This window comes from Pseudorasbora parva, chromosome 19, assembly GCF_024679245.1.
Source record: "Pseudorasbora parva isolate DD20220531a chromosome 19, ASM2467924v1, whole genome shotgun sequence".
In the NCBI taxonomy this organism is placed as follows: domain Eukaryota; kingdom Metazoa; phylum Chordata; class Actinopteri; order Cypriniformes; family Gobionidae; genus Pseudorasbora; species Pseudorasbora parva.
In genome coordinates this window covers 39,320,916-39,345,180 of record NC_090190.1, presented here as the reverse complement: position 1 = coordinate 39,345,180, position 24,265 = coordinate 39,320,916, and the positions used below count along the sequence as shown (strand labels likewise).

The 24,265-nt window shown below is 41.3% G+C and overlaps 1 protein-coding gene across 3 annotated transcripts; it reads right to left on the bottom strand.

Moving 5' to 3' along the window:
• Nucleotides 1–13,607: 13,607 nt before the first annotated feature.
• Nucleotides 13,608–19,779, bottom strand: LOC137048130 (E3 ubiquitin-protein ligase TRIM39-like). Of its 3 annotated transcripts, none has more exons than XM_067426143.1 (8): nt 19,671–19,779; nt 18,667–18,771; nt 17,657–18,228; nt 17,486–17,572; nt 17,016–17,249; nt 16,786–16,924; nt 14,500–14,526; nt 13,608–14,275 (listed from the first exon to the last, which is right to left on the bottom strand). In XM_067426143.1, the coding sequence occupies exons 2-8, from the start codon at nt 18,737–18,739 to the stop codon at nt 13,728–13,730; spliced, it is 1,680 nt and encodes a 559-aa protein (XP_067282244.1). In that variant the 5' UTR covers nt 18,740–18,771; nt 19,671–19,779; the 3' UTR covers nt 13,608–13,727. The 3 variants fall into 3 exon arrangements, with proteins under 3 accessions (XP_067282244.1, XP_067282242.1, XP_067282243.1); XM_067426141.1 differs by having other exon boundaries at nt 18,667–18,751; nt 19,671–19,776; XM_067426142.1 differs by having other exon boundaries at nt 18,667–18,748; nt 19,671–19,775.
• Nucleotides 19,780–24,265: the final 4,486 nt, after the last annotated feature.

Genomic DNA, 24,265 nt, shown 5'->3' with positions numbered 1-24,265 from the left:
CCGGATCGTTTTCAGTCTCGGAACAAAACACAGGCTAATGCAGTCAGTCAAAAGCTGGACCGGCCAAGGTCGCCTGAGCCTGTCTGAGGAGCAGGAACTAAAGCCGGCCACACTGCAGCTGTGTCCCAAAGTGAAGGGTGCGCACTTCGAAGGCCATGCACTTCGAAGGCCAGACCAGGCCACGCCTTCAAAGTGCACGAAGTGCACGAAGCGGCACGAAGGGCGAACCAAGGGACAGGGTTGCCAGGTCTGAATAATAAAACCCCTCCAATTGTTATTCAAAAGTATCGGAATCACAGCCAGAATGGGCCAAAATATCCCAAAATGCGGGGCGCGGGCAGTAGAAATATTGCTTAAGTAAAGACAACTTAACCTGTGGACTATAGGCTACAAACACCCCAAAGCAACAGTAGCCCCAAAGCAAAAAAGTATATATATATACTTTTTTTGAGCTTTCTATTGGGTTTTGACATGCTTCAAAGCCTGCGACGATAAGGGCTGGACCATAAGCATGTAAATCTGTAGCCGGTTAAATATTGTCAAATTGCAAATATTCTTTAACAGTTTATTTCTTATGTTAAATGTAACTGTTACAATATATTTTAAACATTTAGCCTATATACGTCCAAGTTTTTTTTTATTTTTTAAGTAGGCCTACTTATTTTTATTCAACTCATCATCTCTGATGCATTTTTTTATGGCATGCCATGCAGCCGTCGACCGATTCGGCCCCGCAAAGCTGCGGACAGTGGAAATATGCACTCATCCCAGAAGATGATGTCCCGCTCAGGCCTTACCAGAGTCTCTGTTGTGCATTATTCCCCATCCCGGTCCAGCTCCAGCTTCTCCCGCTCAGCGCAATGAAAGTGTTGAAAAGTGTTTTCTTCTGGTTTGGCTGATAATAAAAATTTGTTGTTTCTAATGTTAAACTTAAGTTATTTTATTGGTCTATAAATAGGCTATAGTTGTAAAAAGCCTACGTAGGCTAATAGACCAATTTATTTTCATTTACACATTTTAAATTACATGACAAGAAAATATATGTATAGCCTAAACATAAATGTGTTTAATGTAGCTACAAATTATAACGTGCATTACAAAAATAAACAATAGCTAGGCTATAGAAAAACCACTTCTCTTTAATTTAGCCTACGTTTGAAGTTAACGAAAATGAACAATAGACAGCAGTTCGTTTAATTTACAAATAACTTGCATAAAAAATAATAAGCTAGCCATTTAAATTGTTCTGTGTCGGCCACGCATTCAGCCTTTGGAGGATCGATGTTTCGTTGACCGTCGTCAGAGAACATTCATTCATTCATATAATAAAAAAAAAACTTTATTTTAGCATCTAAGTCAGCAGTTTTCGTTTTATTTGTATTTTTTCTTATATTTCTGAGTGACAGATGTCACATTTGATTTAGCCTATTTTTCTGTGATATTTGTTTTAGTTACGGTGTTAGGCTACAATAGGCTGTAAGAAAAATAAATGATTGCACGGACAATTCCTATCCAGTGTCTCTCTTTCTGTAAGGGAAATTTAAAAGATAGATTCTGGAAACAAAATCTAAATTTAGCTGGATCAGGGTCGGGAATAAAATAATTTATTGCGGGTGAGCTCGGAGTGAATTTTGCGCGAGCGGAATGGTGCGGAATAGCGGGAGCAGGACGAAAATACAGCGCCGCGCAGATTATATTTTGAAGGCTATTTAAAGAAAGTGTATGGGGGGAAAAAAGAAACAGCGAAAAGGGTGATAATGGACTAATTCCTCTTCTTGAGATAATGGTTGAGAAATAAATAGCATTTAAAAATTGGGAAATTAAAGTTTATCTTGCTCAGGGCAGGGAACTGGGAACTGTGTGAATGCACTAACGTTGAACGTTTTATTTACTTCCAGCGCTTGCTGTTGTGTTCAATAGTACCCAGGCTACACTTGAGTGCACCGACCGCTACCGTCTTTAACTGGAATCTGATCGAGTGCCGCGGGAATGCGGACCAGTCAAATCCTGTAGTCACCAGTGTGCTATGAATTCTGGGATAGGGAAGGGTGCGAAGTTATGGGAAGGTCCCATCTGCTGTACCCTTCCTTTGCCTGAGAACCGAAGGGCGCATTTTGAAGTCGCTCATGAATTGCGGCAGCCTTCGTCGCACCGCTGTGACGCAATCGCACTTCAAATGCGGCCTTCACAGGTGCAGCTCTCCCTTTGGGACAGCCTACGTAGTGCCGCTGTGACGTAATCGCACTTCAAATGCGGCCTTCAGAGGGTGCAGCCTTCACATTGGGACAGTCTTCGTAGTGCAGGTATGACGTAATCGCACTTCAAATGCGGCCTTCGAAGTGCGCGCACTTCACTTTGGGACACAGCTTGCGTCTGACCTCGGCGAACTTTCAAGGGTTTTTGCACAGAGTACATTTAATGCACTGATTATTAGGAAAATCACTGTTATTGACAAAACGACACGTGAACAGCATATTAAAAATATATCCGAACGGTAGCCTATCCTAAACCTTTAATAGCTTTTTTGGTTCACTTCAATTCACATGAATCACTCTAAACTTGTCACAAATACAGTATTTACCTCATTTTTTTCCTTCTTTGTATATTAGGACCCTAAGGACTAACTTTTTTTGCAATATTTTTATGATTACATTTCTCTCAATTAAAAAAAGAAAAAGAAAAAAGTAATGCGCACTATGTATGACAAAAGTTATCTTTTATAACATGAAATAAAAAAGCAGGCCTAATATATTTTTAAATATATAATGTAAAATGAATATACAAATATACATGATGCATATATAATACAATTTCTAAAATAAAATACAAACTATATATAAAATACTACTAAACTAAGTATTTGTTTAGCATTTGTTATACTGATATTTACAAAGCAAACTAATGAGAATATTGGGAATTTCAAAAAACAAAACAAAAATTGTGTAAATGTAGGGAAAATTTAAATAATCTCACTGGTTTCATTCTTTTCTTTCTTAATTTTGGGTGAAATGACCTGGACCTTTTTTGTGACATTAACTCTTTTTTCCCTGTGAGTTTGAATGATCACCTTTAAAGCTAGGAACCATTGACTGTAAAAAAATACACACACAAAAAATCCATCTATCATGAATGAAGTCCATCAGTTAGTCAGTCGGTCGGTCGGTCTATCTGTCTGTTGGTCGGTCCGTCTGTCTGTCGGTCCGTCTGTCTCTCGATCGGTCTGTCTCAGTCTTTCAGTCAGTCTCTGTCTGTCTGTCTTTCTGTCTCAGTCTGTCAGTCTCAGTCCGTACGTCCGTCCTTCCGTTTTGAAAACAATGCTTTCTTTGGTCAGGCTTTGACTCTTCATGTCTTGTCATTGTGTTTGTGTGTCAATCCACTGAGAAAGTGTTCAGGATTTATGCGCTCATAGTTACCGATGGTTTTGGTTGCCGTCAGCTGCAGGTCCTGCACGGGACAGTCGAGGAAGGACAGGTCAGCTTTGGAGCCCGCAGGAACCACTATTTTCTCCTGCACCACGGAGTTCAATCTCATTTCACAGTACGACTCTGGGTTTTTATTTTCTATTTGCAGGCTCAATCCCTCCTCGTTCTGGAGATCCACAGTGCAAAAATCTGAACAGGACAGCAAGACGGACAACATGTTATATATCTGCAACTTTAAAGCATGACTTATTCAAGATTAGATACCCTAAAAGGAACACACCAAGTAGATGCCACTAGTGGCGACGAAAGCAAACTGCTTTAGTTGGCTCACGTCGGCAGCATCTTGGGTCCAAAGTTGCCCTGACACACCAAGCCGACCCTTGACATCCGACGGCCAAGTTGCACGTCCGCTCTGCGCCTGTGTAAGAGGAAATACCTTTCCGTACCAGCTGGTGGCAGTCGTCTGTTTTCGTTATTCGAAGCGGGAAACCGGAAGAGCTATAAAGATATAAATCAGCTCAGAATCTCGTTCACCACACAGACGGATTCGTGCATTTCAGAATTGTCTGATACGTTGCAAATGGCATTGGCATTCTCACGCCACAGTTCCGCTTTCGCCACACAGTTGACATAACATTTTTCCGTAATGTCATACAAAGCCGGCCTTTCCTGGATCATGCCGATCAGTTTGTCTTCACTTGCCTCGTCCACACAGCCATATCTTTTTTTAAATATTCATGTGTATCGGAATGAGGAATATAAACAAATGAGACGAAACAGGCGTTCTGTGTTTCCTCTTGATTCTGTCGTTTACTTGCTTCGTCACTTCTGTTTTTTTCTTCTCACGCACTGGTTCGCTGAACAGTAAACCAGAACGATCATATGTACCGACTGACCGACAAGTGGTGACGCCGATTTAACCTGTCAAATCGGCTGAAAAACAGCCAATGAGGACCAACGCCAGCCGACTGGAACCGTGTGGAACACACCGAGGAATCTTAGCTATCAAAATCCAGTGTTCGGCACTTTGCGGACGTGAGTTTTTGTTGTAGATGTCTGTCTTTAAAAAAAAAAAAAAAAAAAAAATTTGTTGTGTATTGTGCTAATTAATTGAGATTTCTTGCAGCTCTTACAGGTTTTTGGCCTTGTCTGTTCCGTTGCTTCTATTACTCTCCCCTTTTTTGTAAGTCGCTTTGGATAAAAGCGTCTGCTAAATGATTAAATGTAAATGTAATGTAAATGAAACTTAGTTGGCCGACACACAAAAAGTGCCCGATGGCCGACCGTCGGCTTGGTGTGTTCGGACCTAGCATTGATGCTGTTATACTGACACAGATTTTAAGATGCTCAAACCGGGCCCTCACGAGCCTGACGGAAGTGAATCCGTGAGCATCTTCTGCTTGAGCGTGAGCTGATGTGCACTGACAGATTTAGATTCACATTTGTATCCAAAAGCACTCAAAGGGAATGATCCGGGGCTCACGCACAAGCATCTGCCTCCCATTTAGCACGCTGCCTTGAACCGGACCACCTTAAGTGTGATACTGGATTTTTAAGAGCTCTCCGGAGGCCTCGACTCATTTCAGCAAAGCCTCATGGCTCTCTTAAGGTGGCCAGATTGATTGCATTCAATATGAATTGTATTTGGTTCAGACATACATCAGGTTTTACATTTCCACAAAGGTTTACGGCCTCGGTAAATTGATATAATTGTTAAGATTTTGCTTGCTCAGTCTTTTGTGTGTAAAATTGATTGTTTTCAGCTTTTGGGCTGTGGGAGCAGGAGAGTGAGAGAGTGAGGTTTGGCTGTTCCTTCAGTTGGATGAACTCTGAACTAGAAGACAGGAAACACACTATTAATTGTGACTTGCTTTATTTATTGTGTATTGTAAATTAAGTCAAATGCCTTTCTTGTTTCTTTAAAGGTTACAACATCTGAGCCATGCTGTTGATTACCGCAGAAAAGAGTTTTGAGTCATCCCTCGGGAAACTGCATCTGCAGTAATGCTATTACAATGGAAGTCTATGAGGCAAACAATTATGTTTGTGCCCAAGCTTATATTAATGTGTATGGTTTAAAAAGAACCAAATGTGAAGCTTGATAAATAACATCCTTAAATGAATCAGACACACTTTACTATGTGTCAACATTTGGTAACTCAATAGCTAACGAACTGACGACAATCAATAGTTTTACAGTATTTATTGATCTTAGTTAATGTTAGTTCTTTTAACTTTATAAGGTGTATATGCTGGTTACATGAACTAATTAGAGTATTTAAAGGAACATTAACAATCAGCATTTTTAAAGCATCTTGGTTAATCCATGCATTCAATGCAACTAATATTTTTATTTTGTAAAATTGTCTGAATAGATAACAATAGATAATAGTTAGGTGCTAAATTATATAATTTAAGTGTTGGCTATATTACATATATTCACTTATGGTCATATTGGTAATATTAGAGTTATATTTAAAAAAAAAAGTAATATCTGGTGATGTTAGGTCTCTATGCAAGTATGCAAATAAAGACAAATGTTTTGCCAATGCACTGCAAGCACACACATATTTACACTGGAAAAATATAGAAAATATAAGAAAATATTAGCTATATCGGACTTTGAAACAATTTTCACTCAGAGATTGAGTACATTTTTCACAAATACTTAAAAAGACAGAAGTATACTAGAAGAAAAAATAGTAATCAAATAGAAAAACAAATCTCTAGGGGGCGATAGAGTTTCCTCCAGAGATGTCTTTAAACCCGGTGTTATTATTGAGGTGGACAGTCGGCATGAAATGGAAGTTGCAATAGTGTTTTCTTCCCTATTGTGACGTATATCTGTGTGAAACATCTTCTCGGACAAGATCAAATGTAGGGCGGGGCTTGATTGTGGCTTGCTATTGGTGGATCTCAAGTGAGTGACAGGATGTCCCGCCCTTGTGCAAGTAAACACATCATCATTGTTATTTATTTTGATGAGGCTCATTCATTTTTTGGATAAATACAGTAATGTATAATAAATATTGAAATATTCTATTTTTTTTTTTTTTTGACTTTAAATAAAAATGAATTTGACTTTAAACATGTCAACTAACTTTAAGGGTGCATTTATACAACAACAGTGTACTAAAAACAGAAAAGTTTTTTCATTTGTGTTTTTTAAGTTTCACATACAGACGAAAAGATCCCGGTTCACACGGATATGCGAAAACAATAAAAAATGCTGTATTATTCATGCCAGGCCAGTAGATGGCGATGTGACTTTGTAAAGAAGCACTGCACACACAAACTACGCATGTACATGACATCACAGCTTTCACAAATTCACATTTTGTAGTTTACACAGAGACGACAATGGTATCGTTTTCAAAAGTTTGCCTTTTCAGGCCTCCGAAAGAAGTTGAGTAAATAAACAGACAAAAAGCATAAAAGTTTTCAGTTTTTAGATGAAAATGGTGTTTTGTAAACGCCCCCCAACTGCAGCAGTTGTGCTAATGTAAAATGCTGTGCACATTAAGAGATGCATTATGAATTATAATCTGACAATGAAATGAAAATCAAGCATTTGCATTTCTTGTTGCTTGTAGTTTAACCTTTTTTAAATTTGCTAAAAATGTGTCATACGGATATTATTCTAAACATTATTATGAGTGAACTTTTCACCGGTGCCACTGTAATGAAGAGCGCATGTATGTTTGTTTTATGAGCAATAGAGGCTGGAATTAGGAAATTACCTCACATACTTATTTCGGGAGAAAACATACACTGGAAGATGACCTAATGATGGAATAAACTGAAGGAATAGAGAAGCCTGCAGATGAATTCTTGAGATGGTGGAGTTGTGACTAATTTTCAGTGAGTTTAGGGAAAATTGGCTCATCCGCAGTGAGGGCGGCCTGTCATTATGCAGTTACATCCACTCAGCTGAAGGGATCAACTCTAATATAAAGATCCTGTGAGGTCACAGAAGGACTTCACAGATGTCCAATCCACCAAACTCCACCAAAATCATGATCTAATTGAGTCATTATTTCCTCAATGTCCAATAGGAAGTTTAATGATGTGGCATTGGAACACACACATTGGCAATGCACACACTCGATCACAACCTGCACACACAGAGTTTGGTTATTTAGTGACCTCCATACCTCAACCCAATTCGCTTCAGTGAAAATTGTTGAAAAAAGATTGAAAAATTGTCAAAAAAGCTAACACCAAATGAATTAAACATTTAATGGGTAACACTTTCCAATAAGGTTCCATTTATGTACATTAGTTAAAGCGATAATTCACCCAAAAAATAAATTCTGTCATCATTTATTCACCCTCATGTTGTTCCAAACCTGTAGGACTTTCATTCATCTTCTGAACACAAATTAAGATATTTTTGATTAAATCTGAAAGATTTATGTTCCCCCACTGACAGCTACACAACTACCACTTTGAAGCTTCAAAAAGTTCATAAAGAGATCGTAAAACTAACCCATATGAATTGAGTGGTTTAGTCCACATTTTTTAAGACACACAATTGCTTTGTATGATGAACAGATTGAATTTAGGCTTTTATTTATATTTAAACATTTATCAGCGAACATAATTTTAATTGACTTTTAATTGACTTGCTACTTGTTTAATTTATTTTATTTTATTTTTCGGTTTTATTTATTTATTGTTGTTGATTGTTTTGTTTTTGTTTTTAAATTCTGTAGCACTTTGAGATTTTGTTTAATATAAAGTGCATTATAAATAAAATTTATTATTATTATTATTATTATAAACAGAAGCTCAAACGTGCTGCGTAACACGAGACTGAACCTCATTGGCTCTTTCTAAAGCTCAAACGTGCTGCGTAACACGAGAATGATCCTCATTGGTTCTTGAGGAAGCTCAAACGTGATGCGTAACATGAGAATGATCCTCATTGGTTCTTACTGAAGCTCAAACGTGCTGCATAACACGAGAACAAACAACATGTTTTCCTTACTCTGAATTTTGGTGATTTATTTCCTGCCATTTAAATGCAGGTGTCATTCCTAAAACTGTGCAGTGTGTACATGGCCCTTATGACATCATCAAACCCTCTTTACTCACATTTATCATGACGGGGCAAGCGGACCCTTTTTTCCCCATCAGCCCTGTAATCACAGGCCCTCTGAAGTGAAATCCGGCTAATGCACAACAGACAGCAGTCCTGCCAACCGTCCTCTCCTCAGACTAGCGCTGCGGCTCTCAGGGGGTCTGACCGTCCCCTGCTTAGAAGCTCAAAGCACACATTAACTTATTTTCTTACCGGCCAGAGAGCCGCGGTCCAACAAACACCACGGTTCATTTTCAGCGGCCCGTCTCAGGCCCCGCAGGCTGTAGTCTGTGATTGACCCAACCGGCCCTCGGCCTGTGAGGCAGACCGGCGGTTCTCCACTGGCTTTGCTTCAGGAACCACTGGACTACACAAGGTGAACAAATCAAGCAAAAATATCCTTAAATTCAAATATTAACATGGACTTCTATTAGCATAAGAACAATAATATGCAAAAATATTAACATGACCCGGACTGAAGAGGTTTTGGACCAATTTTGCTTCTAAATTTTGACATATTCTTGAATTTCAATAGTTTCATGCATTCGGCAGCCAAACACAGTGTGGTCGACACAAACCATCTTAACTCTCCTCTCATTGCAAGTATCCACATAATGTAGTCTGGGTCATATTTTCATAAACTTTGTGTAGTTTTATTCATGGTGTCTGACATTACATGCATTTGGCAGACACTTTATCCAAAATCAATGAGATTTGACTGTTAACTTTGGCATTGCTTGCACATAAATACCATATTTAAATGGACACTGAATAACATTCACTATAAAAGATATGAGAAGGGTTTTCTCCTTCCTTATAAAAGTTGTTTAACAGTCTAATGCCTGGCTCATACTACCGGAGTTTTAGGCCGATTTATGCCCGATTTTCCCCTCCCGAGACCGAGAATATTTTTTTTTCCATTACTCGATCGGTTCCGATGTTCGGCGCAGATGATCTGGTAATGTGTGGCGTTCACAGATCAAATCTTGCACCTCCCGATCTGCTCTCACGCAAATCGGGCTCGCCCCGATCATCAAACATGTTTGATATTTATCGGGATGAGCAAGATTGTAATAAAGTCAGTACTGTCACAATAGCCAATAGGAAACAAGTCTACGGCGAGACGGACATTCCGAAATGGCGACCGCGAGTTGAGTTGCTGTAGTTTGCATAGACAGTAAAAGAAATGGACAGAGCTATCCCATTGACTTCTACGGCGTTAAGTGAGGTCAGTAAAGGGGCACTCACTTCCTGATGGCTGAGCGAACTGCACAGGCTCAGAGTGAGCTTGAGGACGTAGATGTGACGTGAGCCTCCTGTCGGACAGCTGGAGGTCTTCTAGTAGATGTGGAAAGTGAAATCTGAATCACGTTGTTTAAATGTTTTGTCCCGTTGCTTTTGGCTCACTATCGGCTTCTCCCCATTCTTCCCCCTTGACTTTATCAGACTAGTCTCCAGGACATGTCTCCACGTCCCCCCGACTGCCTCATAGACAGTAAAAGATTGCCTGCGAGCGTCTCCTCAGGTCTATACGGTAATTTCTCAACTGTGCGACAGAGTCGCGTTGTGACGCAATCGTTAGCCTATTCTTACAAAAACAGCTTCTGCGGGGCGATAGTGTAAGATACAAGGTAACGGAGCCTTTTATGCATTGTCGTGTTTCTTTAGAAATAAAAAATGGACAAATGGAGTCTTTAAACGTCTCAGATGTAAAGTTATTCACTGTCAAAGTTACTCAAAAATGAATGGGAGTCAATGGGATGCTAACAGCAGGTGATGGCTTGGTTAGCAATGGCAGCCCCTATGGGTGGAACGCTTTCCGAGCGCTAGATTACCACCTTGGTAGTTTGCTGTAAAGTTAGCTCTGAGTTTAGAGAGAGAGAGAGACAGACAGAGAGAGAGAGTGAGTATCAGCATTTCTTGTTTTTCATTTGACAGCACAAATCTACACTGTAATAGGTGATGATTGCTTTTGAACTAGGCATTGGTAAACATTCTAGCACACTAGTGCGACCTAGCGTTCGTGCTGGGTTCGCCTAAAATACTCAGAAATAAGAAAACAATAAATGACAGTCGTCTGAACGTTCCTTCACTTTATTCTCCGTCACACGCGTAATAACCAGCCTGAAAAACCCGCTACACTCCAGTACAATAAGTGCGTATGCACTACCTCTAACGGCAAGCCCCGAGGGGAAAAATACATTGCAAACACACAACGAGCGCCAGAACGACAGGATCAAATACAAGGGGGTAATCTAGCACTCGGAAAGCGTTCCACCCCTAAGGGCTGCCATTGCTAACCAAGCCATCACCTGCTGTTAGCATCCCATTGACTCCCATTCATTTTTGAGTCACTTTGACAGTGAATAACTTTACATCTGAGACGTTTAAAGACTCCATTTGTCCATTGTTTATTTATAAAGAAACACGACAATGCATAAAAGGCTCCGTTACCTTGTATCTTACACTATCGCCCCGTAGAAGCTGTTTTTGTAAGAATAGGCTAACGATTGCGTCATAACCAACTCGACTCTGTCGCACAGTTGAGAAATTACCGTATAGACCTGAGGAGACGCTCAGAAGCAATCTTTTACTGTCTATGAGGCAGTCGGGGGGACGTGGAGACATAAAGTCTGATAAAGTCAAGGGAGAAGAATGGGGAGAAGCCCATAGTGAGCCAAAAGCAACGGGACAAAACATTTAAACAACGTGATTCAGATTTCACTTTCCACAACTACTAGAAGACCTCCAGCTGTCCGACAGGAGGCTCACGTCACATCTACGTCCTCAAGCTCAGTCTGAGCCTGCGCAGTTCGCTCAGCCATCAGGAAGTGAGTGCCCCTAGGTTGACTTCATTTTTTCGCCGTTGACGTCAATGGGATCGCTCTGTCCATTTCTTTTACTGTCTATGATCAAATAAGGTCAATAAAATTACCTCCATTTTTCGCTGACGAACTGACAATCCATGTTAAGCCAGTCTCCCCAACCATTTTATAATCCACACTGGTTTATTCTTACACTTTTGTTTTTTTTCCACAACAAATGATCATTATTGGTAGGCTACAGCAATCATTTGTGTAGTAGGCTGATCCATTTTGTTTTCACGCTTACGATCTGCTGCGTAGATCACGTGACGAACTTTCTCTGGCACGATAATCTTAATAATATTTGAGTTAAGAAAATCTGCAAAGATTCTCCTGAAGTGTGTACTGCAACCAGACTTTACAATCTGATAGGATTTTAAAACTCCTGTAGTGTGAGCCAGGCACAACTGTACACAATTACTAGGTCAGTTGTATTTTATTATTTGAATTCAGCACGGTTTTCCTGCTGTCCACGTCTCAGTTTTAGGCTCCTATCCATCGGTTGAGTACAGCAGGAAAACAAACAAACAGAGCAGGGATGCTATAAAACCGCTTCCGAACCCCTTCACATGCTACATTAGGAATCACAACCTAGCAGGACAAGGGATTTCCACTTAACCCTGTGGGAAGAGGCCAGTTACCCACAATGCATTGTAATATAAAAATACATTGCTTCATCATCTTGATCAGCAAGCCCAGAAAAGCAAAAGCTCACACTTTCCGAATGCTTCCCGTCTGAATGTGAGTGATGTACTGTACAACGGAGAAATGCTCGGATTTGCGCTGGTGCAAACCACTTAGGCTCGCTTGAGGATCACGTTGCTCCGTTCCTCTCGTCTCGGCAACAAACACCCCAGCTTCCTGCAGGGAATGCACTTTCTGAACGCTGTCCAGGTGAGGATTTAGGGGCTCAGATTTATGACCCAGGCGGGACCCCACAGCTGGGGTGGGGATTAGCCCCGGGCCGGAGCAGGAAGGTTTTTGGGGGAATAAATCAGGGGGTCTTGCATCAACCAAAGAAGAATACTGGAGAAGAACGGAGGGGTGGGAGAAAGCCGATAATCACGGAGAGAAGGATAAGTGAGGAAGGAGCCAGAAATATTTTCATTAGCTTTCAGTTTGAATAATCATTTTAATATTCATTCAAATCTCATTACCAGGATGCACTTGCTATGCTGTTGCCATGGTGTTTAGAATGTTTTTAAGCACGTTGCTATGCGGTTGCTACAACAAACGCTGCAGAAGGCACTTGCACAACAAAAGCAAAAGTAGACAAATCCTGAATAGTCTAATCATACAAGAGTGAAAATTTAAATATAGACTGATCAGGTATAATGTTATGACCAGGTGAAGTAAATAACACTGAGTATCTCTTCATCGCGGCACCTGTTAGTGGATGGGATATATTAGGCAGCAAGTGAACATTTTGTCCTCAAAGTTGATGTGTTAGAAGCAGGAAAAGTGGGCAAGCGTAAGGATTTGAGCGAGTTTGACAAGGGCCAAATTGTGACGGCTAGACGACTGGGTCACAGCATCTCCAAAACTGCAGCTCTTGTGGGCTGTTCCCGGTCTGCAGTGGTCAGTATCTATCAAAAGTGCTCCAAGGAAGGAACAGTGGAGAACCGGCCACAGGGTCATGGGCGGCCAAGGCTCGGTGATGCACGTGGGGAGCGTATGGGTCAGAGCCGCAGATCAGTCAGGGTGCCCATGCTGACCCCTGACCCCGCTGAAAGCACCAACAGTGGCACGTGAGCATCAGAACTGGACCACGGAGCAATGGAAGAAGGTGGCCTTGTCTGATGAATCATGTTTTCTTTTACATCACGTGGACGGCCGGGTGTATGCGCCGTCACTTACCTGGGGAACACATGGCCCCAGGATGCACTATGGGAAGAAGGCGAGCCGGCGGAGGCAGTGTGATGCTTTGGGCGATGTTCTGCTGGGAAACCTTGGGTCCTCCATCCATGTGGATGTTACTTTGACACGCTCCACCTACCTAAGCATTGCTGCAGATCATGTACGTGTCAAAACAATTGTACATTTCTCAAAATATTATAATGCACAAAGCTTGCTTTTCAGATTATTAATCTGGTATTTTTATAAGGTATTTTTTTCTTCAGATTATTAATATAGTATTTTTAATATACAGTACTGAACCAAGTTGAGATGGGAGAAAAAAAAATGCCATGAAATAATAAAATTAATTAAAAATAATTTATTAAACAAGCATCAGATGTTTATAAAATAAAAAAATGTAAATATACCATATTGATAAAAAAAAACAGCACATACATAATATTTTCCAATTTAATTATTAAGATTATTACTTTCATCTCCTTTTCATATTGGGCTGTAAATTCATTTATTGTATTTGACAGGTGTGATGATCAGAGGAGTTGAGTTTTTACCTCCATCATTTGTACACGGGCAGAAATATGGATATAGTTTTTCAGTGAAAGCCTGAGCAGTGAAAGAGTAGATATGAGAGCTGGACTCCACATCATAAAAGGAGACGAGACCCTCCTCATAATCCACAAACACACCGACCCGCTGCGGCTTCACTCTCAGAGACAGAGAGACTGAAGGACCAGCACAGGCTTTATATTCATTCTCATTCCTCAGAGTCACAGTCCAGAATCCATCACTGGGACTCAGTGTGATCTTTCCCTTCCTATCAACAGATTCTCTGGCCACTCCTAAATCCCATTTACTCTTTCCCTTCACCTGCACCTCAAAATAAAATCTCCCTGAGGAGAATCCCTCTTTTCCCAGGACACATGCACATTGATCAAATCTCTCTGGTGTGTCTGGGAGTTTCTGTCTAATGTCTCCATCTCTCACTTGTTTTCCATCATCAGACAGGATGAGATATGGATAAGCTGTATCAGGATCCAGAGTCACATCCACTGAGAAAACAGAGAATATGAATCATAACACAATACACACATTCTGTGATGATGTTTGTAATATGTAATAAGTGTTTAATGACACACACACACACACACACACACACATACACACACACACACACACACACACACACACACACACACACACACACACACACACACACACACACACACACACACACACACACACACACACACACACACACACACACACACAGTACCTGCATACTGCTGCATCCTCTTCAGAACTGTAGAGATGACAATAAAACATCATCAGATCTTATGTGTGAAATTATAGATAAGATTTAAGATTAAATTTAAAGAATTGAGCTCAATATCATGTTTTATATGATCAGTGTGTGTGTGTGTGTGTGTGTGTGTGTGTGTGTGTGTGTGTGTGTGTGTGTGTGTGTGCGTGCTGGTAATAAAACAGAATCAGTAAATCTATAATAAATATTAAACTTAATCTTAAAATTAAAGCCATTTGATCAACAGATCTGAAATTGTCCTCTAAAGAAGAACAAATGTGCATCTTAAACTCTTGATGTCTATCAGTTTGAGTTTCTTCTGCTGAAATGATTATCTGACAAGATTGTATGATTCTATCAAGAACGTTATCACACTGCTAAAGTCATGCATTACTTTTAAATTTACAACAAAAATATTTTCTAGAAATGTGATTTCCCACTGCTGTGATTGGCTGCTGTGAGACTTCAGTGTAAACTCCCACTGCTGTGATTGGCTGCTGTGAGACTTCAGTGTAAACTCCCACTGCTGTGATTGGCTGCTGTGAGACTTCAGTGTAAACGCCCACTGCTGTGATTGGCTGCTGTGAGACTTCATTGTAAACGCCCACTGCTGTGATTGGCTGCTGTGAGACTTCAGTGTAAACGCCCACTGCTGTGATTAGCTGCTTTGAGACTTCAGTGTAAACGCCCACTGCTGTGATTGGCTGCTGTGAGACTTCAGTGTAAACGCCCACTGCTGTGATTGGCTGCTGTGAGACTTCAGTGTAAACGCCCACTGCTGTGATTGGCTGCTGTGAGACTTCAGTGTAAACGCCCACTGCTGTGATTGGCAGCTGTGAGACTTCAGTGTAAACGCCCACTGCTGTGATTGGCTGCTGTGAGACTTCCGGATAAACGCCCACTGCTGTGATTGGCTGCTGTGAGACTTCAGTGTAAACGCCCACTGCTGTGATTGGCTGCTGTGAGACTTCCGGATAAACGCCCACTGCTTTGATTGGCTGACATCTTTGCATATGAAATAAGTATTACATATTGAATGCTCTCAAATACTTTGACTGCGTTGTTACGTGTTGATTATATTTAGATCTATTCCCATCCCATGAAAGGTTGCAGTGATAAGCGTTGAGCAGATGACGTGACATTGATCTCATCATTGCAGCGCGATTAATGCACTCTCACGAATGCTTTCATCATAACTAACAATGCAGACACAAATCTTTACATGACCCATTTAAATAAGTGAGGTATTTAATCTCACTTTATTAACCCATATATTTGCTGCTGACCTTTGATGATCCATTTCAACCACACTAATACGCAAAATTACTTTAGATAAACCACATTTGTGTTTATTATTATTATTATTATTATTATTATTATTATTATTGTTGAAGTAAGAGTCTTGAATTTTCTTTAGCCTGAGGCTTTTTATTTCACTTTTGTTGTGAAAAGGTCTTTACATTTGCCAAAACTGCACTGTAAAAAATACTGTCAAATTAACAGTAACTTACTGTCAACAATTATCCAGTAGTTGCTGTATTTCATTCAGCAGTAAAATTACTGTAACACTAACTACAGTAGAGTTTAGCATTCTGTGAAACTGAATACAGCAATTTACTGTTATTCTTACCATGAACCTGTTGAGAAAAACAGTATAATACTGTGAAGACAACAGAAATCATTTACAGTGTGGACTTCTGTCTTTCTGTTATTAAAAACAAACAAACAAGCAACAAACTATAATACTAAAGTAACGTAACACTACTTTCCATAAAAGTTAACTAACGCAATTAGTTACTTTTTTAGGTACTAACCCAATATTGTAAAGCATTACTTTAAATTACCACTAAATACAGTAACTTACATACCACAGAGACGGATGTCCTGCTGTTGTTGCTTCTCCTGTTCAGTTTATTTCAGCTTCCGGATCTGATTCTGGATCATATATGTAATAGTTGAATCTGATTGATAGCCATGGTTTATTAGAGTAACGTTTTCTTCTCCGCGCTTCGACGTCACCGCTTTGTGCGCGCTCGTCATTCTTTAGCTCCGCCCACACGATACGCCTACAGCCGCTCGTTTTTTTCAGAAAGACTTGGTACAGCCTATATTTCTTTTATAAATATAATAAAACTAAAGACTTTCCGGAGATATGAAGGATGCAATACTACTCTATAGGTCCTCAACGTTCCCCAACACTGCTGATGTTTAAAGATGATGAATATCTGTATCTGTGCGGTGTGTTTGATATTGTCGTACCAGTGTGTGTGAGTTTCTCCTGTAGAGTGTCCTGCAGTTGAGTCAGAGCTCTCCTCAGAGTCTCCAGACTCTCATCAGTCTTCACACTGATCTCAGGCCAGTTCCTGGTGTTTCTAGAGCTGCACAGGGATGAGTCGATCTACAGCAGGAGAGAGGAGAAATCCTTCAGCATGGGGAGTGTTATGGTGTCATATACTGCATTATCATTGATCAGAGAGATGCTGACTGACCTGTAGGAGGTGGAGGTGATCTTCAGTGTGTGAGAGCTGCTCCAGCTCAGTGTTTCTCATCTTTAGCTCAGTGATCTCCTGCTCCAGCTCTTCAATGAGCTCTTCCTCCTGTTTCTCCAAAGCTTTCTGCTGCTCCTCCATCATCTCCAGCAGTTCAATCTGACATCTCTCAATGGAGCGGATGAGATCAGTGAAGATCTCAACACGGGCTGCTTTCTCCTCCTCTGTGTTTCTCTGCTCAACCAGGACAATCAACCAATGATTAGAGGTGTTTGATAAGACAAGAATCAGTGTTACTATTGCTCATACTATACTATAGCAAAACCCCTCAAATGAAGTATTCTGGAAGAATTGTTGCTGTGACAGCGCAATGACTGCTGCTTATATACACTCATAATGAAGATCGACAGGACTGGCTCCTCCTTCATCTGTGCAGAGATCTTCATATAATGACATTATTTTAAACTCACTTTTCTGACTTCTGCTGAGTGTTTGACGTCTTGAATCTTCTTGATTTTGTCCTGGATCATCTGCTGCACGTCTTTCATCAGTTGAGTCTATAGACACAGAACATTTATAATAAAGAGCATGTGATTCTTCATGATAAGAGCCTTTAAAATCAGTTTGTCAGTAACTTCTACCTTCTTCTCTTTACTCTCCTCTTCTAGAGGAACAGTGTTGTGGTTCTTGTGGTCTTTCAAAGCACACATCGGACACACACACGTCTGATCATCTCTACAGAACAGCTCCAGCGGTCTCTTATGTTCCTGACAGATATAGTCCTCCAGATTCCTCACAGGATTGATCAGTTTGTGTTTCTTTAAACCTGCCACTCTCAAATGAGGCTCCAGGTGAGTTTCACAGTAAGAGCTCTGACACACCAGACACGACTTCAGGGCTTTCTGCTTTCTGTCCTCACAGACGTCACACACAACTTCAGGTTTTTTCAGAACTTCAGGTTTTTTCTCAGGATTTTTCTTTTTATAGTAATCTACGAGCTCTCTGAGTGTGGTATTAATCTTAAGATCAGGTCTGTGCTTGAATGTTTCTTTACAGTATGGACAGTTGCAGGTCTGGCTGTTGTCCCAGCACTTATTCAGACAGGTCTTGCAGAAGTTGTGTCCACATGGAGTGCTGACTGGATCAGTGAACACGTCCAGACATATAGAGCACTGAAGCTCGTCCGTCAGTCGACCGCTGGAGGAAGACATCGCTGGAGAGAGAAATGAAGAAGAGAAATCACTACTAGTCTAAAGTCTGGAGACACTTGAGCAACAGAATTCAAGTTTCTCATGCAGAGACTTTTAGTTTAAAGAGCTTAAATTTAAAATATTGAGATGATGATGATTTTATTATACGGATGAATTAGAGCAGATAAGAAAATAATGTTTAAAAGAATCCCATGATTCACCTCATGAATTAGGTTGAAGGTAAAGAGCAGCTTTAAAAAATATCTAATATGATTTCTCAAATATATAAGAGGTCATGTATAATCTGGCCGTTACTGCAAAATGAATCCAGACAAGCTGATCAGTGCCTTAATGTGAAGTAGTACTGTATATTCCTGAACTGTACATTTAAAATATCACCATATGAGAAGAGTTAAAGTCATTCATGCACTAATTCAATCTTTACTGAGTTATTGACTTACATGGAGGTAAAGTTTCAATACTGCTTCTCCTGGTTTTTCTTTCTTTTGTTGATGTTGGTGAAGATTCTGCCATTGTTCTTTCCTTCTTCAAGACATTTCAAGAAATTAAAAAAAACAAATTGTATTTCAAAATTTAAATTATGACCAATAGACTGATAAGACCGATCTAAGCCCATTCGCTTCTGTATTTGTTCACTGAAGTTTAAATGAAATCTTGCCTCAAATGTCAGATTTGGGGTTACTTCATATTCTCTCATGATCATTTAATAAATATTTCAATTAAAGTGTTAAAATCTCATTGATAGAAACACAATCACTCCTCATACAGACTCATAAACTCACTGAACAATCTGAACTATGACCTTCTGTTTAGATAATAATAATAATAATAATAATAATAATAAAAATAATAATAATAATAATAATAATTATAATAATAATAATTATAATAATAATTTGTTCGATTTATATAGCGCTTTTCAAGGCACTCAAAGCGCTTTACATTGAAGGCGGGAATCTCCTCAACCACCACCAATGTGCAGCATCCACCCGGGTGATGCTACGGCAGCCATATTAGAAGCAGAAACAGTACAAAGGTCACATGCTTACCTACGAATAAATATATAACTCCACAAAATAAACATAAATACTGTATGACCAAGTGTAGCTTGTATGAATAAGGATAGTTTTAATCTTCAACATAAATGTGATTTTAGCAGGTTTGTCAAGTCTGTCTGCAGTTCATATTACTTCCTGTTTCTTTAGTCTTTATGTATCGTGACAAAATGACAGAAACACTAAACTTTGCTTTACAACCAATCAAATTACATACTTTTAATGCAATTCTGATTTCATTTCAGTGCAGTAAACTAAAGTAGTCGAGTATTTGACATGATTAAACCTGGTTCTGTTCAACTTATCCCAGTTTGACATAAACCCACTAAACCAGATCACTTCCATTAGAAACCTGTTCAGCTCAATCTCTCTTATATTTCTGTCATTACCTGTGAGGATCAGATGTGTCCACAAGACTCTCTGAGCGGATCAGTAAATATTCTGGTGTCTGAAGAGGTTGATCGTTTCAGGCGTCCATGCTGTTGCTGATCAAGTTAGTTTCACTTTCTCTGAATCTCTCTGAACTGCAGTGATGTCAGAGCTCCTCCTGTATTCACACACTTACATTCGTCCCTGTATTCAGTGTGTTGGGTTCATGTGTGTCTGTTTGTGTTTAATCTCATTCTTTAATATATAGACGATACAAGAGGACCAAAGAAGAAATATTTGTATGAATTTCTAAATGTCTTTTGTGATCCACTGAAGAAAGTCCCTCAGGTTCAGAAGAACGACATGATGAGTAAATGATGACAGAAAGCTGCTCTTTCTTTTAAACATCTTACATTTGTGCCGGTTTTCCAAAGCAAAATCAGATTGGATCACCCTGATCCAGATACACACTTTAATCTGGATTACTAGTGCTCTACGGAGCCCCTAAAGCAGCTCTTCTTTGAGGGCCAGATTTAAAAAATGTAAATATGACCCGGGCCAAACTTTTACCATTCTCTTATAACCTATTATATATTACTGTGTTATAACTAATATTTTGTTTTTGTTACTTATAGGTCATATCTTAAAAAACATGCACACAGCTTGTATCCAGTATTTTGCCTTTAATTTACTTATAAATAATTTCTTATTTAAGTCATACTTTAAAATACAGTTTAACAAATGTTAATAGTTCAACTATGAACATTGTACTAAAAGTTCAAAGCAAGTGTAAATAATCATCATGTCAATGATCAACATACTGTATTTGTACAGCACTGTAACTGTAATGCAGAGCTCTTAAACGTCTTTTGTTTATAACTGTTTAACTTTGACACATTGTTACATTTCAAGAAAATATATGTAAGTATTCACAACCTATGCCGGTCTTTTGCTAATGACTAAAATTGCATTTGCTTGATCTTGAAAGAGCAGCAAAAAATTGGGCCCAGAGCTGTACACATCCTCCAGACAGAAATGAACTCTCAGCATCAGATGACGTCTGGATGTCTATGAGCTCCTGCAGCAATCCTTCATCGAGTGAAATGAGCGCCTCTTTGGCTTTAGAAGCAAACGCTCGTCCCGCATCAACACTAAACGGGTCCGTGACACACTGCATCCCCTCGGGGGGTAAACTGAAGTCGTCAAACCTCGCAGCAAAATTTAAACACAGTTTTTCCAAAAATCTGTCATATCTCTGTTAGTTTTTGCTGACGTCCCACAGTGTTGGGAAATGCAGCATTTTCACAATATTCAAATCGGTTACAAACAAGTCCATCTTGCTTTTCTCCACAATATCACTCACGGTTTAATCCTTTCCCTGCAACTCCAGATTAATAGCCTGAGAAGCCAGACCCACATCAAGATATTTGGTCTGGAAACTCACCATTGACAGCTCAATCCGAGGGGCGGATAAACGGTTGTCTTTCAAACTCCCTCTGCATGCGATAGGATAGTGTCACAGGCCGGAGCGGACCGCCACTTAGCGCGAGTCCCGCTCCTCCCCTAGTTTCCACCCCGAGGAGGTCCCAGAAACACCCCAATGACCAGACAGACGAGTACGGGTAAGTTAAGAACCAATATTTATTAACTTAAAAGAGATTTATGAAGAGGGGAAGGGGGGGGATACTAAAAAAGGGGAACACCAGTCCTCCAGGGCTGGGGCCTTGGTTTCTTGAGTCGCTCCTGGTTTTCGACAGATCTTCCCAGCTCTCTCTTGTCGTCGTTCACGCCTAGGTTTGCAGGTGAGTGTACAGGCGGTACACTGGGCTCTTAGCTCTGGGCATACAGGTGAGTATACAGGCAGTACACTGGGCTCTTAGCTTTGGGCATACAGGTGAGTATACAGGCGGTACACTGGGCTCTTAGCTTTGGGCATACAGGTGAGTATACAGACGGTACACTGGGCTCTTAGTTTTGGGCATACAGGTGAGTATACAGGCGGTACACTGGGCTCTTAGTTTTGGGCATACAGGTGAGTATACAGGCGGTACACTGGGCTCTTAGCTCTGGGCATACAGGTGAGTATACAGGCAGTACACTGGGCTCTTAGCTTTGGGCATACAGGTGAGTATACAGGCAGTACACTGGGCTCTTAGCTTTGGGCATACAGGTGAGTATACAGGCGGTACACTGGGCTCTTAGCTTTGGGCATACAGGTGAGTATACAGGCAGTACACTGGGCTCTTAGCTTTGGGCATACAGGTGAGTATACAGGCGGTACACTGGGCTCTTAGCTCTGGGCATACAGGTGCGTATACAGGCGGTACACTGGGCTCTTAGCTCTGGGCATACAGGTGAGTATACAGGCAGTACACTGGGCTCTTAGCTTTGGGCATACAGGTGACTATACAGGCGGTACACTGGGCTCTTAGCTTTGGGCATACAGGTGAGTATACAGACGGTACACTGGGCTCTTAGTTTTGGGCATACAGGTGAGTATACAGGCGGTACACTGGGCTCTTAGTTTTGGGCATACAGGTGAGTATACAGGCGGTACACTGGGCTCTTAGCTCTGGGCATACAGGTGAGTATACAGGCAGTACACTGGGCTCTTAGCTTTGGGCATACAGGTGAGTATACAGGCGGTACACTGGGCTCTTAGCTTTGGGCATACAGGTGAGTATACAGGCAGTACACTGGGCTCTTAGCTTTGGGCATACAGGTGAGTATACAGGCGGTACACTGGGCTCTTAGCTTTGGGCATACAGGTGAGTATACAGGCGGTACACTGGGCTCTTAGCTTTGGGCATACAGGTGAGTATACAGGCGGTACACTGGGCTCTTAGCTTTGGGTATACAGGTGAGTATACAGGCGGTACACTGGGCTCTTAGCTTTGGGCATACAGGTGAGTATACAGGCGGTACACTGGGCTCTTAGCTTTGGGCATACAGGTGAGTATACAGGCAGTACACTGGGCTCTTAGCTTTGGGCATACAGGTGAGTATACAGGCGGTACACTGGGCTCTTAGCTTTGGGCATACAGGTGAGTATACAGGCGGTACACTGGGCTCTTAGCTTTGGGTATACAGGTGAGTATACAGGCGGTACACTGGGCTCTTAGCTTTGGGCATACAGGTGAGTATACAGGCGGTACACTGGGCTCTTAGCTTTGGGCATACAGGTGAGTATACAGGCAGTACACTGGGCTCTTAGCTTTGGGCATACAGGTGAGTATACAGGCGGTACACTGGGCTCTTAGCTCTGGGCACACAGGTGAGTATACAGGCGGTACACTGGGCTCTTAGCTTTGGGCCTACAGGTGAGTATACAGGCGGTACACTGGGCTCTTAGCTTTGGGCATACAGGTGAGTATACAGGCAGTACACTGGGCTCTTAGCTTTGGGCATACAGGTGAGTATACAGGCGGTACACTGGGCTCTTAGCTTTGGGCATACAGGTGCGTATACAGGCGGTACACTGGGCTCTTAGCTCTGGGCATACAGGTGAGTATACAGGCGGTACACTGGGCTCTTAGCTTTGGGCATACAGGTGAGTATACAGGCGGTACACTGGGCTCTTAGCTTTGGGCATACAGGTGAGTATACAGGCAGTACACTGGGCTCTTAGCTTTGGGCATACAGGTGAGTATACAGGCGGTACACTGGGCTCTTAGCTTTGGGCATACAGGTGAGTATACAGGCGGTACACTGGGCTCTTAGCTTTGGGCATACAGGTGAGTATACAGGCAGTACACTGGGCTCTTAGCTCTGGACATACAGGTGAGTATACAGGCGGTACACTGGGCTCTTAGCTTTGGGCACACAGGTGAGTATACAGGCGGTACACTGGGCTCGTAGCTTTGGGCATACAGGTGAGTATACAGGCGGTTATTAGTTTCAACTCACAGATCCGTAGTCAGGCAGAAGTCGGTTTTAGTGCTTCCTCTGATACAGGGCTTTCTCTTCGACCTAGGGAGGGATCGCTGACAACGTTTGCACAGCACAACACTATAATTCTTCGGTGGACACACATCAAAAGAAAGACTCACCCACTGCACTCCACACACACTCACGGTGAATTAGGGTCAGGATCACCACATTGGGCCGGGAGACAAGTCCTGGGTAGTAGAAAGGATCAGTGCAAAAGATGACCATATGAAAACGTCAAGACCACAATCTTTCAGCACGCTCCTTCCTCTTTTCAATACGTTCCCAATGCCTTCTTAATGTAAACAATTTCTCCAAGGCAGTAACAATACATATCAACACAGTTGTTTCAACCATGAATGCTTCCAACACTTAGCTCATGTTTTCTTCAGCCCAATACTTCGTTCTCACTTCGCCCAGTCTGTATCATCCGCCTCGGGACGTCCCTCTGATCCACCGGTCGCTCCGTCTCACCCACCGCGATCGCCCAAATCAACTGCGCTCACCCTGCAGCGTTGGCCCGAATCAACTTCCGCCTTCCGCCCCCGTTTGCCGGAATCAACTTCCTCGTTTGCCGGGATCAACTCTCTCCGTTTGCCGGAATCAACTCTTCTCTCTGTTCTCCCAGTACCTTCTTTATATGCCTCCTTTGCTCTAATTTGTCCACCCATCGATCGCCACGTCCAAT

Bases quoted from the DNA above. Each gene is read 5' to 3' on its own strand.
- LOC137048130 (XM_067426143.1), bottom strand. From the start codon at position 18,739: ATGGCAGAATCTTCACCAACATCAACAAAAGAAAGAAAAACCAGGAGA. The intron at 18,229-18,666 runs GTAAGTCAATAA...TTCTCTCTCCAG, and splicing joins TATTGAAACTTTACCTCCAT to CGATGTCTTCCTCCAGCGGT. The intron at 16,925-17,015 runs GTCAGTCAGCAT...CTCCTGCTGTAG, and splicing joins ATCACCTCCACCTCCTACAG to ATCGACTCATCCCTGTGCAG.